Below are 13,173 nucleotides of genomic sequence, written 5' to 3'. Positions count from 1 at the left end.
CGTGTATTACACCATAGACTGCAAGTATCTAAAGAGTCCTTTGTTGTTATCTGCTTTACTGTTAGGCGGTGCGACATACAGGTTGCACCGGAAGTGACGTAACATTTTACGCTGGCTAAAGTGACCCATCATCCACATAAGAGGGGGACTTCGCGGATGTAGGTTTGGATTTATGTTTATGGCGAGCCTTTCCTGAACTAACAGCATTCACGCCTTCCATTCCCGTTTGTAGATGTAATTCTTCACAGACGTTGTGCTGCAATCGAGTCACTTCCCCCACCGTCGTGGTTGGTTAGCATAGCATTACAGTTAGCTTGTGGGCGCTTTTCCTCCAAATTTTTGCATGGGTGGTCTCGCAAGACAGACACGCTGGAGTCTGCGCTGGTGTATGCGCGGCTGTGAATTATCTATCTGAATTACCATTTAAAGTCCTCGCTTCCGTCACTAATTAGTTTTGATACATGTTGGTCATAAACGAACCAAGAAATAATTATCATTTTTCTTGATAAGAGATTAGTTGTATTATTCCTGGTGTGAAAGTTGTTTTGATGGAGAAGTTGGAAGCTGGGCGGTTCAGCAGCTGATTGACCATGGACACCCTGTCCAGCCACAGCTCCTACCTCCTGCAGCAGCTCCAGGAGCAGAGGATCCAGGGTCTGCTCTGTGACTGTATGCTGGTGGTCAAAGGTGTCTGCTTCAAAGCCCACAAAAATGTCCTGGCCGCTTTCAGCTCCTATTTCAGGTGCTTTTACCTAATTCAGTGGCATATTTCCAATCTTTATCACTTTTCAAAGTAGTTATACGCTGCTGCTCTGGAGTAACATATTGCTAAAGTACTGCTTTGTTCTTTCCAGGTCGTTATTCCAAAATTCCCCCAGTCAGAAGAATGAGGTTTTCAACTTAGTCATCCAGGATGTCAGTGGCATTGGCCAAATATTGGACTACATGTACACCTCCCATCTTGACATCAACCAAGATAATGTGCAAGCCCTCCTGGACATTGCTCAGTGTTTGCAGGTTCCAAATGTTCAGAGTATGTGTAACACTTTTCTCAAGCCGTGTCGTCCACCAGTTGAAATCACATCATTTTCTCTTCCGGGCATGCTGAGTTCTGAGCATGACTGCCTTTTGGGGAGCAGCCTTCCACATGATGTTGATCTCCACTGTCCCTCTGAAACCCCAAAGCCTGGCTTTAGTAGTGACGTGGAACACACCAAAAGGTTGCCTGTTTCTGTGCCTAACAGCAGCTCAAACTGTGACACAGCTAGCAGCATGCAGGCGCCTGTAGAAAAACAGCTTGTCCACGGATACAAGCTCCGTAACTTCTATAGTAAGCAGTACTTCAAACAAAGTGCACTTCAGACTAGTACTGCAGCCTTAAATCAAGGCCCGTGCCCTCTGGTGCTGGTGGAAGAGCAGCCGTGTCAGCTCGGGGTCAGCCATGGAGGCAGCAACACTCCTGGATGCTCAGGAAACACAGTTCAGTCCAGTCCTCCGAGCACATCTGTGGCAGTCGGAAAGCCTCCTGTCTCTTCTTTAACACCCTCCGATAACTTAAACACCCCCACCGCTAACTCAGAAGACTCCACGCTTAACAGGCCAGTGCGCCCAAAGAAGGCTGTGTACCTGAAAAAATACAACTACCTCCGATCTCAGAAGGCATTGGAGGATATGTTTGCTGAAGCGGTGAGTGAACCCGTCCTCTGTCCCAAAGAGAGTCCTCAAGAAGAGTCTGTGGTCCAGACTGAAGCTTTAGAAGCTCCTGTCGAGGGCCTTCACTCAGACAGGGAGCAGGTGACAGAGACCGCATCAGATGTGCAACTTCCCAGTCCTCCACCTGTGAACCAAGAAGAACAAAATCTGAAAACTGTGTCAGAGCCACCGCAGCAGATGGGAAACAAGCAGTATTGTTGTGAAGTGTGTGGAAAGATCTTCAAACACCCGAGCAATCTGGAGCTGCACAAGCGCTCACATACTGGTATTTACTGTTTAAATGGCCTTCACACATGGTATTCAAGGAGATGTTTCCGTAATAATTGGGATTCAGTTTTAATATTTTTCTCTGCAGGTGAGAAGCCCTTTCAGTGTAATGTTTGTGGGAGATACTTCTCACAGGTATTGTCTTATATTCATATTCACCACAGTTATTCTCGGAGGAGAAAATTATTTGAAATATTTAACTAACTTTGTTTTACAGGCTGGAAATTTACAGACACATTTGCGGCGACATTCTGGAGAGAAACCGTACATCTGTGAGTTATGTGGTAAAAGGTATGGTACCTTCTATCTGTGCAATGTCTTCATTTATATGTTTGGACATTCAGCTTGCCCCTGAAGTAATTTTTTGTCAGTTTGCAGTTTATTGCATGTTCATGTACTACTTACCTATTACTAGTTTACAAAAATGTTTTTAGACATACCAATAATGTTAAGACAATAATGAAGAAATTGAAGAATTTGTGGCTGTACTCGACTTATTAACCAATGAGAATAGATTATAATTTAGGCTCCAGCGTTACATTTTCCCTGTATGACACAGCCCTGTAATATAATATCTAATAGTCTCCACAGTTGCCTATGAATTGAATATTCCTCTGTGTTTTCCAGCTTCACTGCATCAGGGGATGTCCATCGTCACAAAGTGGTCCACACAGGAGAGAAGCCACATCTGTGTGATATATGTGGTCGAGGTAGACGACTGCTCTAAACCGAAGCAATTATCTTAATTATGTCCTTCATATATATATATATATATATATATATATATATATATATATATATATATATATATATATATATATATAGTTCTTATTGAATGTCCTCATTTTTAAATTTAACTTTCACAAAGTATTAAGAGCTGCTTAGTTTATAGAATCAGTTGGAAAATTGTGACATATGTTGTCTTTTTTTCACGGTGCTTGTCTTGTATCTTAGGATTCAATAACTTGAGCAATCTCAAGGAGCACAAGAGGACTCACACCACAGACAAGACATTCACATGTGACCAGTGCGGAAAATCCTTCAACACACACAGAAAGCTTCTGAAGCACAAGGCCCGTCACGCTGGGGAAAAACCACACAGCTGTGCCACATGTGGTGAGGAACATCTTGAAAGTATTATTCACATTGATTACACTGTAGACATAGTTGTATACAACTCTATTCCAGGGGTGAAACAATTAGTTAACTGAAAATAAATCTGCAACTATTTTCGACAATCGATAACTTCTGGACTATCGGTTGGACATACCAAGCATTTTAATGATGAATTACTAAATTGTAATGGCTATTTCTCAGAAGACATGAAAATGAACGAGTCATGTTGTGCGAAGGTTGATCAGAGTTTTTATATATAGAATAGTGAATTTAAATTCACTATAGTCTGCTCTCGCTAAGGTCTGTACCGTGGTTTACACTCAACATGTGTTCTTAATTTCTTTTAGGAAAATGCTTCATTGGCTCAGGGGACCTGCAGCGTCACATACGGTCACACACTGGTGAGAAACCCTACATCTGCAACGCCTGTGGAAAGAGTTTTACCCGCTCTGCCATGTTGAGGAGACACAGCAACATGCACTGCAAGGGGGCGCCAGCCGACAGCCCCGCCACAGACAACTCTTCGCCATCTTGTAGCTCAGATGGAGTGGGCGCATTCCCCAAACCTGTCAGCCGCAGTAAGCCTCCTGCCGCAACCAGCGAGCAGCATTTCCCCGGCATGATGCCCCATGCTGCGTTAGAGAAACTGTCACCGGCTAATACTTCACCACCACATGTAGATACTCCCCCTCCCAGCATGCACCTCAGCCCAGCTTCTACCCCCACCCCTCTTCCAGAGCTGCGCTCACTGGTACCCCATCACCTGCTCTCCTCCAACCACCAGGAGAGAGGTGCAGCCCCAACAGCCGCAGACCACATGAAGCTTGCCAAACCCCACTTGTCTGAGGAGGTTGTGTATGGCCCGTATGTGGAGAATGGGAACATGTCGGAGGAGATGGGCAGAGACGCGGTGGGGAGGCCCTACCTTCTTCCCACAGACAATCACTGCAGTTCCCTCACTTCTTCCAGCAGGCCCAGTGGTGGCTCCTACAGGTCCACTGAAGGCCAGTTCATCTCCAGTGTAACTCTGTGGGGCCTGGCAATGAAAACGCTGCAGAATGATAATGACATGGAGCAGTGAAACGTTGCGTCGACTGAGATGTTCAATATTTAATTAATTAAACGGTAGTTCAAATGACTTCTAAAGAAAACATGAAGAAGCAATATGATTGCTTCATAACTGGAGGTGTTTCACCTACATGTTGAGAGTTTTCACCATGACACCAAATCAAAGCAAGAGCTTCCTAGTTTTGTTTCTTAAAGGAAAGATACAGGAATCTGTGGAAAAGCACAATAATTGCTCTGCACTGTTATTAAACTTGTGATGCTGTTGCTTTTCTGTGCTCATTCAGATGTCACTGAGTGTGTTGATCTTAAATAAAGAGATGCTGGGTTGCAACAGTATTTTACCATCTGGGATTCAGTGTGGATTTACCTCTTACGGTTCCAACTGTAAACATGGGAGGATGCGTCTCTAATTTAAATGTGTAAATATTTGTATATATTGCATTGCACTTTAAAATGTAAAAAATGCATATCTATTTTCAACTATCAGTGTCAAATGCGGCTGTATTATATTCACATAATAAAATATGTACTTTATATTTAATGTTGATCAGTTGCCCTGGTAATGTTTCACAGTAATAACTTTCAGTAAAAAAACAACTTTTAAATGAAATACAAATCTAGCACTCATCCCTGTTGTGGTGATATACAGTATGAAAAGTGCTGGGAATGGGAAGGCTCCCCATCCATATATCTGTTACACATGGAATACAAAGTACGACATTTACTATCTGAAAGCTTATAAGCTTATCACACAAAATAGATAGATAGATAGATAGATAGATAGATAGATAGATAGATAGATAGATAGTAGCCCAATAACCTTTTTTAACTGGATATTAATGGACAAACATTTGGAAAAGGAAATCTAAATTTGGGTTTTGATAGAACTAAAACAATTAAATTTAACAGGAAAACAGAAGTGATTGTACATGTATTACCTTTAGGGGAGATTTAGTGTTTCCATGATGTTGTCTTCTTACTCCCTCTCCCTCCCTGTCGTCCTCTCCGTCTCTCCCGCATGTAAATCAATCCTTATCAGAATGGAACCGAGGCTAATGCCTTTTTACAGATGAAGCTTAACTGATTTAGTAAAAAGTAGTCAGATTAAGTTGAAAGGCCTGTGATGGTCGATGCATTCAATGCAGGGGACTTGTTTCACATGGTTTTCATCTGTTTTAAAATAATACGACAGTTATGTTGAATACAGAGTGAAGCTGGGTGGAAAAAGAAAATACATTGTTTTCATGTTGTGATTCTAATGATGCTCTTCCTGTTTGTAGTCACACGGCGGAAACACTTGTAATTTATCCTTCAGCAAATCATGTTGAGCCATAAGGTCAATGATGATAAAGAGTAGTAGTGTAAGATGTTAAGTTCAGAATTAATAAGTATATATGTGCTGGTGACTTTAACTCACCAGAATGGAAACTATTCACTTAAGTTTAAAGGAAATGTTCTATTCTCTGATGGATTTAGAAATGCAAACATTGAAATGAGAGCAAAACATCTCTTCTGTTTTCCTCAAATAAAGACAAGTGAATTCATCTGTTTCTGGCCTGTGTTTTTGTGGATATTACTTCAGCAAAAAGTTATTCTTTTCCACATATTTAGAGATTTGTGGTAGAACTATTTGTGATATTAGTCTTTTGTGCATTAGTAGAAAACTGTGTACCGTATTGTGGTGATGACTGGTTATACAATGTGTGAATATAAAGTCTTGAGACTTCTGCACTACTACAGTCATGCACAGTCCCCTACAGTAGATGGCGCTATGACACCTTGTTGCATATGTCGTATCATCGGCTGAGGCTGGTACCTCTTTGCACAGTGCACTGAGGGCAACGCGTCGCTTGCACGAAAAAAAAAAAGAAAAGAAGAAAATTACAAAGGGAGCTAACGGAGGCTGCAGGATGGCGAACTCTACGCTTCAGTCGTTCAACGTCTTCCTCACGGAGAGGCTGACCGCAGCTGCTGTCGACATATACGGCTTCGTGGAGAAGACAGTGCTCGACTACCAGGAGGAGGTGTACCAAACCAGGCTGGAGAACCAGAGGCTGCAGCGGCTCTTGGATTTGGTCTACAAGCCGGAGATCCGGCTGCACAGGGCAGGTACGCGTCCCCGGTTCGCGCTGCACCTGGCTGCCGGGGCCGGTTCACCGACGTTACGATAACCGTCTGTCGTAATGCGCACCGCCCGTGTGTGAAGTCGGTTACGGTAGCGAGCCGCGCGTTAGCTCGCGTTACCGTGTCCGAGCTAACGGGCGAGAAGCGGACTTCACCTGTAGGAAGAGGACGGGAAAACAGGTCCCGTCGGTTTTCAAAATAAAACCACCATGTCATCCACGATGTATACATAGGCTACCGTGGTTCTGTACTGTGCAATTACCGACACACTATGGCAGCGTGGAAACAAATTCATGTTTTCTTTTTACATAAGGAAACGTGTTGACAGCCAATGCTTTTATTTTGTGTGGAGGCCCAAACCCCAAACTTATTGAATGAATGATGTTAATTATATGTTACTTTAATGATCAAGATGTCCAACCCTGTTGAGTATTTATATTTAATAATATGAGTTTTTTTAAGCATACACTGGTCATGTTGGCATATCCACCATACAGTAGGCTACCGATTTTTAATCAACTTTTTAAATCTACACTTTTCCCTTTTCTCCAATTAGAAGAGGGCGCAGTGATGAACTTCTTTGTTCACACTTCTGAATCACGAGCACAAACGTTACTTTGCACATTTATAAAAGTACAGTGTAGATTTAAAGAAAAATGTACACAACATGTTAGTTGAGTACAAATGAGGGCTTATTTTAGCTTTGCATGCCATGTTCGAACCTAAGGATTTCGCAAATTTGCAAATTCTATTGGTTCTATTTGTAGTAAAAATGTAAAACACATGAAACAGGCCCAGTAATATGGTTGTCTGCAACCAAATTAACCCAAATGACTAAGAGAACGGAAGTTAAACAGAGACCTGTCTGCGGCCCTGAGGCCAGAGTCACCAGAGCCTGCGACAGTGGCGACTGTGTCATCCCACACTGGCGCACCACCTGTGGTCAGACGGTTCTGTCTGTCAAAGGCGGCACCATCTGGAACACTTTACCATCCTCTGTTATGGAGTGCCCAACCTTTATCACTTTTAAAAAGCACATGAAGGGATGGTTGTTGTCCAGCCAAACTTGTGCAGATAGATAGTTTTATAGTTTTTGTGCTGTCATGAATGTGTGATGTATTGATGAGTGATGTATTGATGTTTTATGAATGAGTTAGACCTTGCATGTGCAAACTGATTAATGCCGTTGTGTGAAATTTAGCTGTGTGCAGTGTGAGGTGTCTTCCTTATACTGTGATTTTTGTCTCTTGTTTCTTATATATATGTATGTATGTATGTACGTCTTTGGGTGAAGGCAATATATACCAACCATATATATATATATATATATATATATATATATATATATATATATATATATATATATATATATATATATATATATGCCGAACTGTTGTGTATTGTGAGCTATGGACTAGTATTACCTGACCTTTTCCTTTAGGACACTCAGCCTGTACATTCTGGCAGTGGGACAGGCAAATCAGCAATGTACATTGTCCCTCTTGAGCAAATAAAAACTTGAAACTTGAAGTAGCAATTCAGTGGCTGACCGTGGATTTTCTACTTTCGCCTTTAGTCTGAGTTGATCAGCTGTTCAAGCGCAGCGCACACCCCACACAAAAAAATAAATAATTATAAAATAGCTCTAACTTTGTGATTCTGTTTAGGCCAGCAGAGAAGGTAACAGGCCCTGACTGCTGCCATTTTTGTAATTACACAAGGCTTCTGTCCAACTCTGTCATCCTTCAAGTATTGTGAGGATATACATTTTTCTCACCTTGAACATCGATATGACGTGAACACAACCCGTTTTAGTGTGGATCGTGATAAATTGTACATATTTTTCTTCAGGATTATTTGAAGTAGAAGCAAAACTTCAGGGGCAATAAAAACAAACAATAATGTGACAACAGTATTTTATACAGACTATACACATTTTTTTTTTATACATGAAGTGCCATTTTTTATGTTTCTTGTTAATCAGTGTGCAATATCAACATTAAGAGTAACACTAAGTTATGATACCACATTGTGATGACACATTATGACACATGTTTTTATTTGATCCAGAAAGGTAATGTGTTTAACAACACAATTAAAATAATTAAAAATCTCTCATCATTCAATAGCGCTTCAATTTTTCCAAAGGATGTTTTTTGGGACATGTATTGCCAGGGAGTCTTTGGTTCAGCTCCAGCTGAAGGTTGCAAACTCCTAGAGTTTCAACACCACCAAGTGTGGGTGTATAGTGTTGGTGTTGTGTTGCATTTGAGCCATTTTCCATTCGCTTGCCCTGCTATGTGATGGCTATACTTCCTATGCAGTAATTACTTTGATTTCTTTCATAAAATAAATTCACATGGTCCATTTGAAACAAGGTTTGCTCACTAACGATGAATAATTCGGACGTTTATTGGAGAAATGTCACGGATAGGAAAAGCTCAGCTATGCAGTGCAGCATAGATGAATGTGTTGAACCAGCTTACAAGAACAACAGTCTCACTTGTATTGGCTCACATTCTCAATATAAATTTTGTTTTCTAATGTTTGGGGTGAAAGTTCGTTTTAATTCAAGTTTTGGTCGCTGTTATCAAATCACAGCCCTCCTTTGATTTCTCCGTTAGGACGAGCGCCGCCGCTGGGGATCGTTCAAGTTTCCCACCATCTCGTTCTTTTGTGATCAGAGAAGAGATTTTTCTCGCTGCTACCAAAAACATTCCACTGTTACAGATTCAAGGTAGATCGATTTGCCCACACCAACACAGGAGGTTTGTGCTTATGGTCAGCCTACACAGAAGGAATGCATTCCCAGTGAGGCCAACGAGGAGCCAGTCATCGTCATCGTGGCCATTAAAGAGGAACTGACTTGACTTCGGACCAGGTCTGTGGAGACACCTGCACGTCCTGCAGACAGCAACGTGACAGACACACTATTCCAGATCATCACAGTTGGAGAGCGTGAAGAAAACGAGATGCCAGACCGCTTGAGTTAAGTTATAGCAGTCGGAGAGCAGATAGACTATGCAATGCTATTACCGGATGCCCAACCACTGTCCTCTAGATTACCAACCACTGTCCTCTAGATTATCTCATATACAAAGAAGAAAAACTTGTCGACAACTGTCGTTGTGAGAAAAATCTCGATAAAATTGCACCTTGGAGTTCATGAAGCAAAAGGCCGACCAACCGAGCGTTCACCTGCTACGTCTGTGGGAGAAAAACAGACACCAGGAGTCAGATGATCTGTCACATGAGAACACGTACCAGGGAGAAACAATTGCCTTTCCCATTTGTGGGAGGAGATACAAACTGAAGGGTCAGGCCACAGAACACATAAGGACTCATACCGAAGAAAGGCCTTACGCCTGCGCCATCGGCACGTCCACAATGACCAAACACGCCAGGATCAAACACAGGGAGGACATGCATGCCGTTCAAGTGCATGCAGTGCAGCCAGCGCTTCTCCATATGAAACGCTTTTCTCATGCTGTTTAGATGCTCCCGGAGAGTCGCTGTAATTGTAATCTGCTTTCAAATCTAACATGTAACACACTCGGAAGACATATAATTCTATATTAAATTCTGTTTCTGTCTTTGCAGATGCCAAGCAGCCGACTGCACCGACATCGGTGGAAGAGATTGCCCCGAAACAGCAGGAGTGGAGCCCGGGCGTGTGCCACGACCAGCCGGGACCATCCCAGATTGAAGAGGAGCGTGAGGAGCAGAAGGAGGAACTGTGGCTCAATGGGATAGAGGAGCAACCCCCAGCAGAGGACAGCGATGACGGGGATGCCTTGACGAAAGAACTCATCAAAACAGTGCAGCAGTTAGAAGACTGTAGAGCAGCTGAGGAGAGCAGAGAGCCAAAGCAAAGCCCCGACGAGGATCCAGAGCACTCTCAAGAGAAGACCAGTACCACCTTGTACAGATGCCACATATGCAACTATATATTCACCAAAAAAACTGTGCTTACGTGGCACCTGAAGACGCACGAAAGCAAGTCGCATGATGGCAAGGGTAACTTTGACTGCCACATATGTGGCAAACACATACCGTGTCAGAGCAATCTGCAGAACCACATGAGAGTGCACACAGGAGAGAGACCCTACAGCTGCCATTTCTGTGGCAAGTGTTTCAAGCTGAAAGGACACATGACAGAACATATAAGAACTCACACGGGAGAGAAGCCTTTCAGCTGCCACATCTGTGGCAAATCTTTCAATAGAGGTTCAACTCTGAGGAAACACGTGTTGGCCAAACATAAAGAGGAGAGGCCGTACAAGTGCGGGGATTGTGACGAGTTATTTACTGAGAGACTGCTGATGAAGAGGCACATGCGGAAGGTTCACGGGGTGAAATTGTCCACAAGTCAAAGTCCTGCTTAGAACTTCAGTCCAAAATAAGGAATAGATCTTGGTATCTTTTTAACTGTTTTGATGCGAGTGCTGGTTGAGTTTTGGGACCTAAACCAGGACTTTTTTCAAAATGTTGCTTTGCTTATTTTACATTACGCGACACATTCCTTTTTTTCACAAAAAGACAAATTTCAAAAATGTTAAATGTTGCCCAACATAAATAGCCATACTTTGATTTAATAAACTTGTTTATATAGGGGATGGTTATGACTTTGTGGGAGATACAAAATCGTTCGCTTTCTTGCCAAGAGTTACGCCGAAAAAAAACTACCAGAGCAGTGGTCAAGTGCCGCCTTCGGCGAGCCGCCAATGCAATGTGCATGGAAAACACCGGCGTGCCTCTGAGGCTACAGCTGTTTAGATTCTGCTGTGAAGTGCCGTCAAATTAAAGTTGGGTGTGGTTTAATAGTTAATGGAGATGTGGAGCCAGTCAATAAACAGAGTTCTGTGACTCCTGTGACATGTTGACCGATGTTAAATAATTCATTCCTGCCTGAAACACACAAGCACGCCTCCCGGTGCAGGAAAATGTAATTGTCGTGCCACAAAATGCTGGAGGAGCAACGGCGAACTTGGCAACTGCCTCTCTGAAATTGGGGACCACAATATAAACTCCAGATCTGCTGGACGTTTCGGTTCTATAGTTCGCATTTCCTCTGTATTCATATTTATGTTGATCATTAATATGAACCACCAGAATTTCATTCTGCAGCATAAACAACACTAATTCAAAAAGGAAAACAGATGACTATGTTTCCTGAAGTTCAATTAAGTTGAATCTGCTTTAAACATTTGTAAAACGTATTAATGTGGGCAATCATTATATACAACTGTGGTACATTGTGTCAACTAGTGATACCTATGTTGTACTGTAAAGGTGTTTACAGTTTATATATATATATATATATATATATATATATATATATATATTCATATATATATATATATATATATATATATATATATATATATATATTCATATATATTCATATATTGTATATAGTTGTATTTATTTTTCTTTTGCTAAAGTTCAGTTATATTCTAAACCTGTTGTAAAAGAGCTATGTAAACAAAAATATAAAGCAAAAAAAAAGTCAGGTGTGACAATTTATGGGAAAAATGCATCTGTGTCAATTTTTTTTTCCACAGCACTGTGCACAACAGTAACCACAAGGATTACAAGAGATCCAAAACTGGTGTGGAAACTGTGGGTCAGACTGATTAAAAAAGTGTCTCTTGTACTTAAGTTACTGTGAAAAACTTTTAACTGCTGAGGAAAAGGTCTCAATTTAGTACTGATGCCTCTGTATGACCTACAAACGAGACCATCTGCGACAAGATGGTCTATTTCTATTATAGGTTCTTCTTAATGCTTGTTATCAGGTTGTTGTTAAACAGCACCTATGTGACGATGCCAGTGACGGACTTCTCGAAGAGCAGAGCCAGAAGAAGTCCCTTTCCACAGGAAAAGGGACACAAATTCTCACCTTAAGTTATCTGAATGAAATAGTTTCTCTATTTGACGACAATGCCCACTTTATTTCAACTGTGTTATTTTTGTTTGTTCCAAAAATTAAGTATTTTAATATTTCTGCACGCTCCCTAAACAGTCTTAGAAAGCACATAAATTGGGGATGATGGAAAGCTGAAACTTGTGGATTAAAAGAGCCAAGTTGTATTATTTTTCTCTGGTGTTACTCAAGATTTTGGTGTCTTTATCTGGTATATTTAAGGGATTTTTGATACAAACAAACTTAAATTCAAATCAATTAATCTGTGTAACAAATGGTATCAACCCCAGCTTGAACGAGAAGAAAATGTAGGCGTAATCCTTAAATTGGCCATTTGGGTACATCTGAGCTCCATCTATGACATTTGAAATGTTCTCAAGTAGCTTTGAAACCCACTCAATGTAATGTACACATCCCTAAAGGTATTAGTTATGTAAAGGTAATTATTTGGGGTTTAAATAATCAATCTATCAGCCCCTCTATACCCATCCTAATAAAACCATAACCCATTCAGCGATACGACTGCAGGGGGCAGCATTTCAACTTGTAACGTCTTTGGGTGAAGGCAATAACTGTGATTCTTAACCTGGGTTGATCGAACCCCAGAGGTTCAGGGGGTCAGTCACTTTCAGGGGTTCGGCAGAGGTCAAGACACAGACAGTAAAGCCCTGTTCACACTGGCAACATCGGGCCACAACACACAATTGTTCCTTTTTTTTCTACTTTTCTTTCTCTGACTGTTCTCGCTTTGTACCCATCGACAAACTGATCCTTACAGCATTTTATGAAGTTGCGTACCTGATTGCAAAGCAGGGCAAATGGTACCACACACCATAGTTGAAACTCTTGTAAAACCAGTTGCGTTGAAGATTGCAAATATCATGCTGAGAAACACTGATGAAGATAGTTTATCCCAAAGCACTCTTCCAAATGACACTATCAGCAGCAGCATAGACGAC

At 41.6% G+C, this 13,173-nt stretch overlaps 2 protein-coding genes across 2 annotated transcripts; both read left to right on the top strand.

Moving 5' to 3' along the window:
• The first annotated feature begins 124 nt into the window (after positions 1-124).
• Positions 125-4,658, top strand: zbtb49 (zinc finger and BTB domain containing 49). The gene is made up of 7 exons (XM_068594686.1): positions 125-742; positions 855-1,978; positions 2,069-2,115; positions 2,198-2,271; positions 2,608-2,690; positions 2,935-3,096; positions 3,444-4,658. Exons 1-7 carry the CDS (start codon positions 591-593, stop codon positions 4,175-4,177), a joined length of 2,376 nt encoding a protein of 791 aa, XP_068450787.1. The 5' UTR covers positions 125-590; the 3' UTR covers positions 4,178-4,658.
• Positions 4,659-5,997: 1,339 nt separating this feature from the next.
• On the top strand, positions 5,998-11,528 carry LOC137796710 (zinc finger protein 679-like). The gene is made up of 2 exons (XM_068594801.1): positions 5,998-6,273; positions 9,889-11,528. Exons 1-2 carry the CDS (start codon positions 6,075-6,077, stop codon positions 10,671-10,673), a joined length of 984 nt encoding a protein of 327 aa, XP_068450902.1. The 5' UTR covers positions 5,998-6,074; the 3' UTR covers positions 10,674-11,528.
• The last annotated feature ends 1,645 nt before the right edge of the window (positions 11,529-13,173 follow it).

The sequence above is a fragment of the Clinocottus analis genome, unplaced genomic scaffold, assembly GCF_023055335.1.
Source record: "Clinocottus analis isolate CAN_PGR_092001 unplaced genomic scaffold, fCliAna1.0.p SCAF_3, whole genome shotgun sequence".
NCBI classification, from domain to species: Eukaryota; Metazoa; Chordata; class Actinopteri; order Perciformes; family Cottidae; genus Clinocottus; species Clinocottus analis.
The sequence above is the reverse complement of the archived record's forward strand: the minus strand, read 5'-3'. Positions and strand labels throughout refer to the sequence as shown.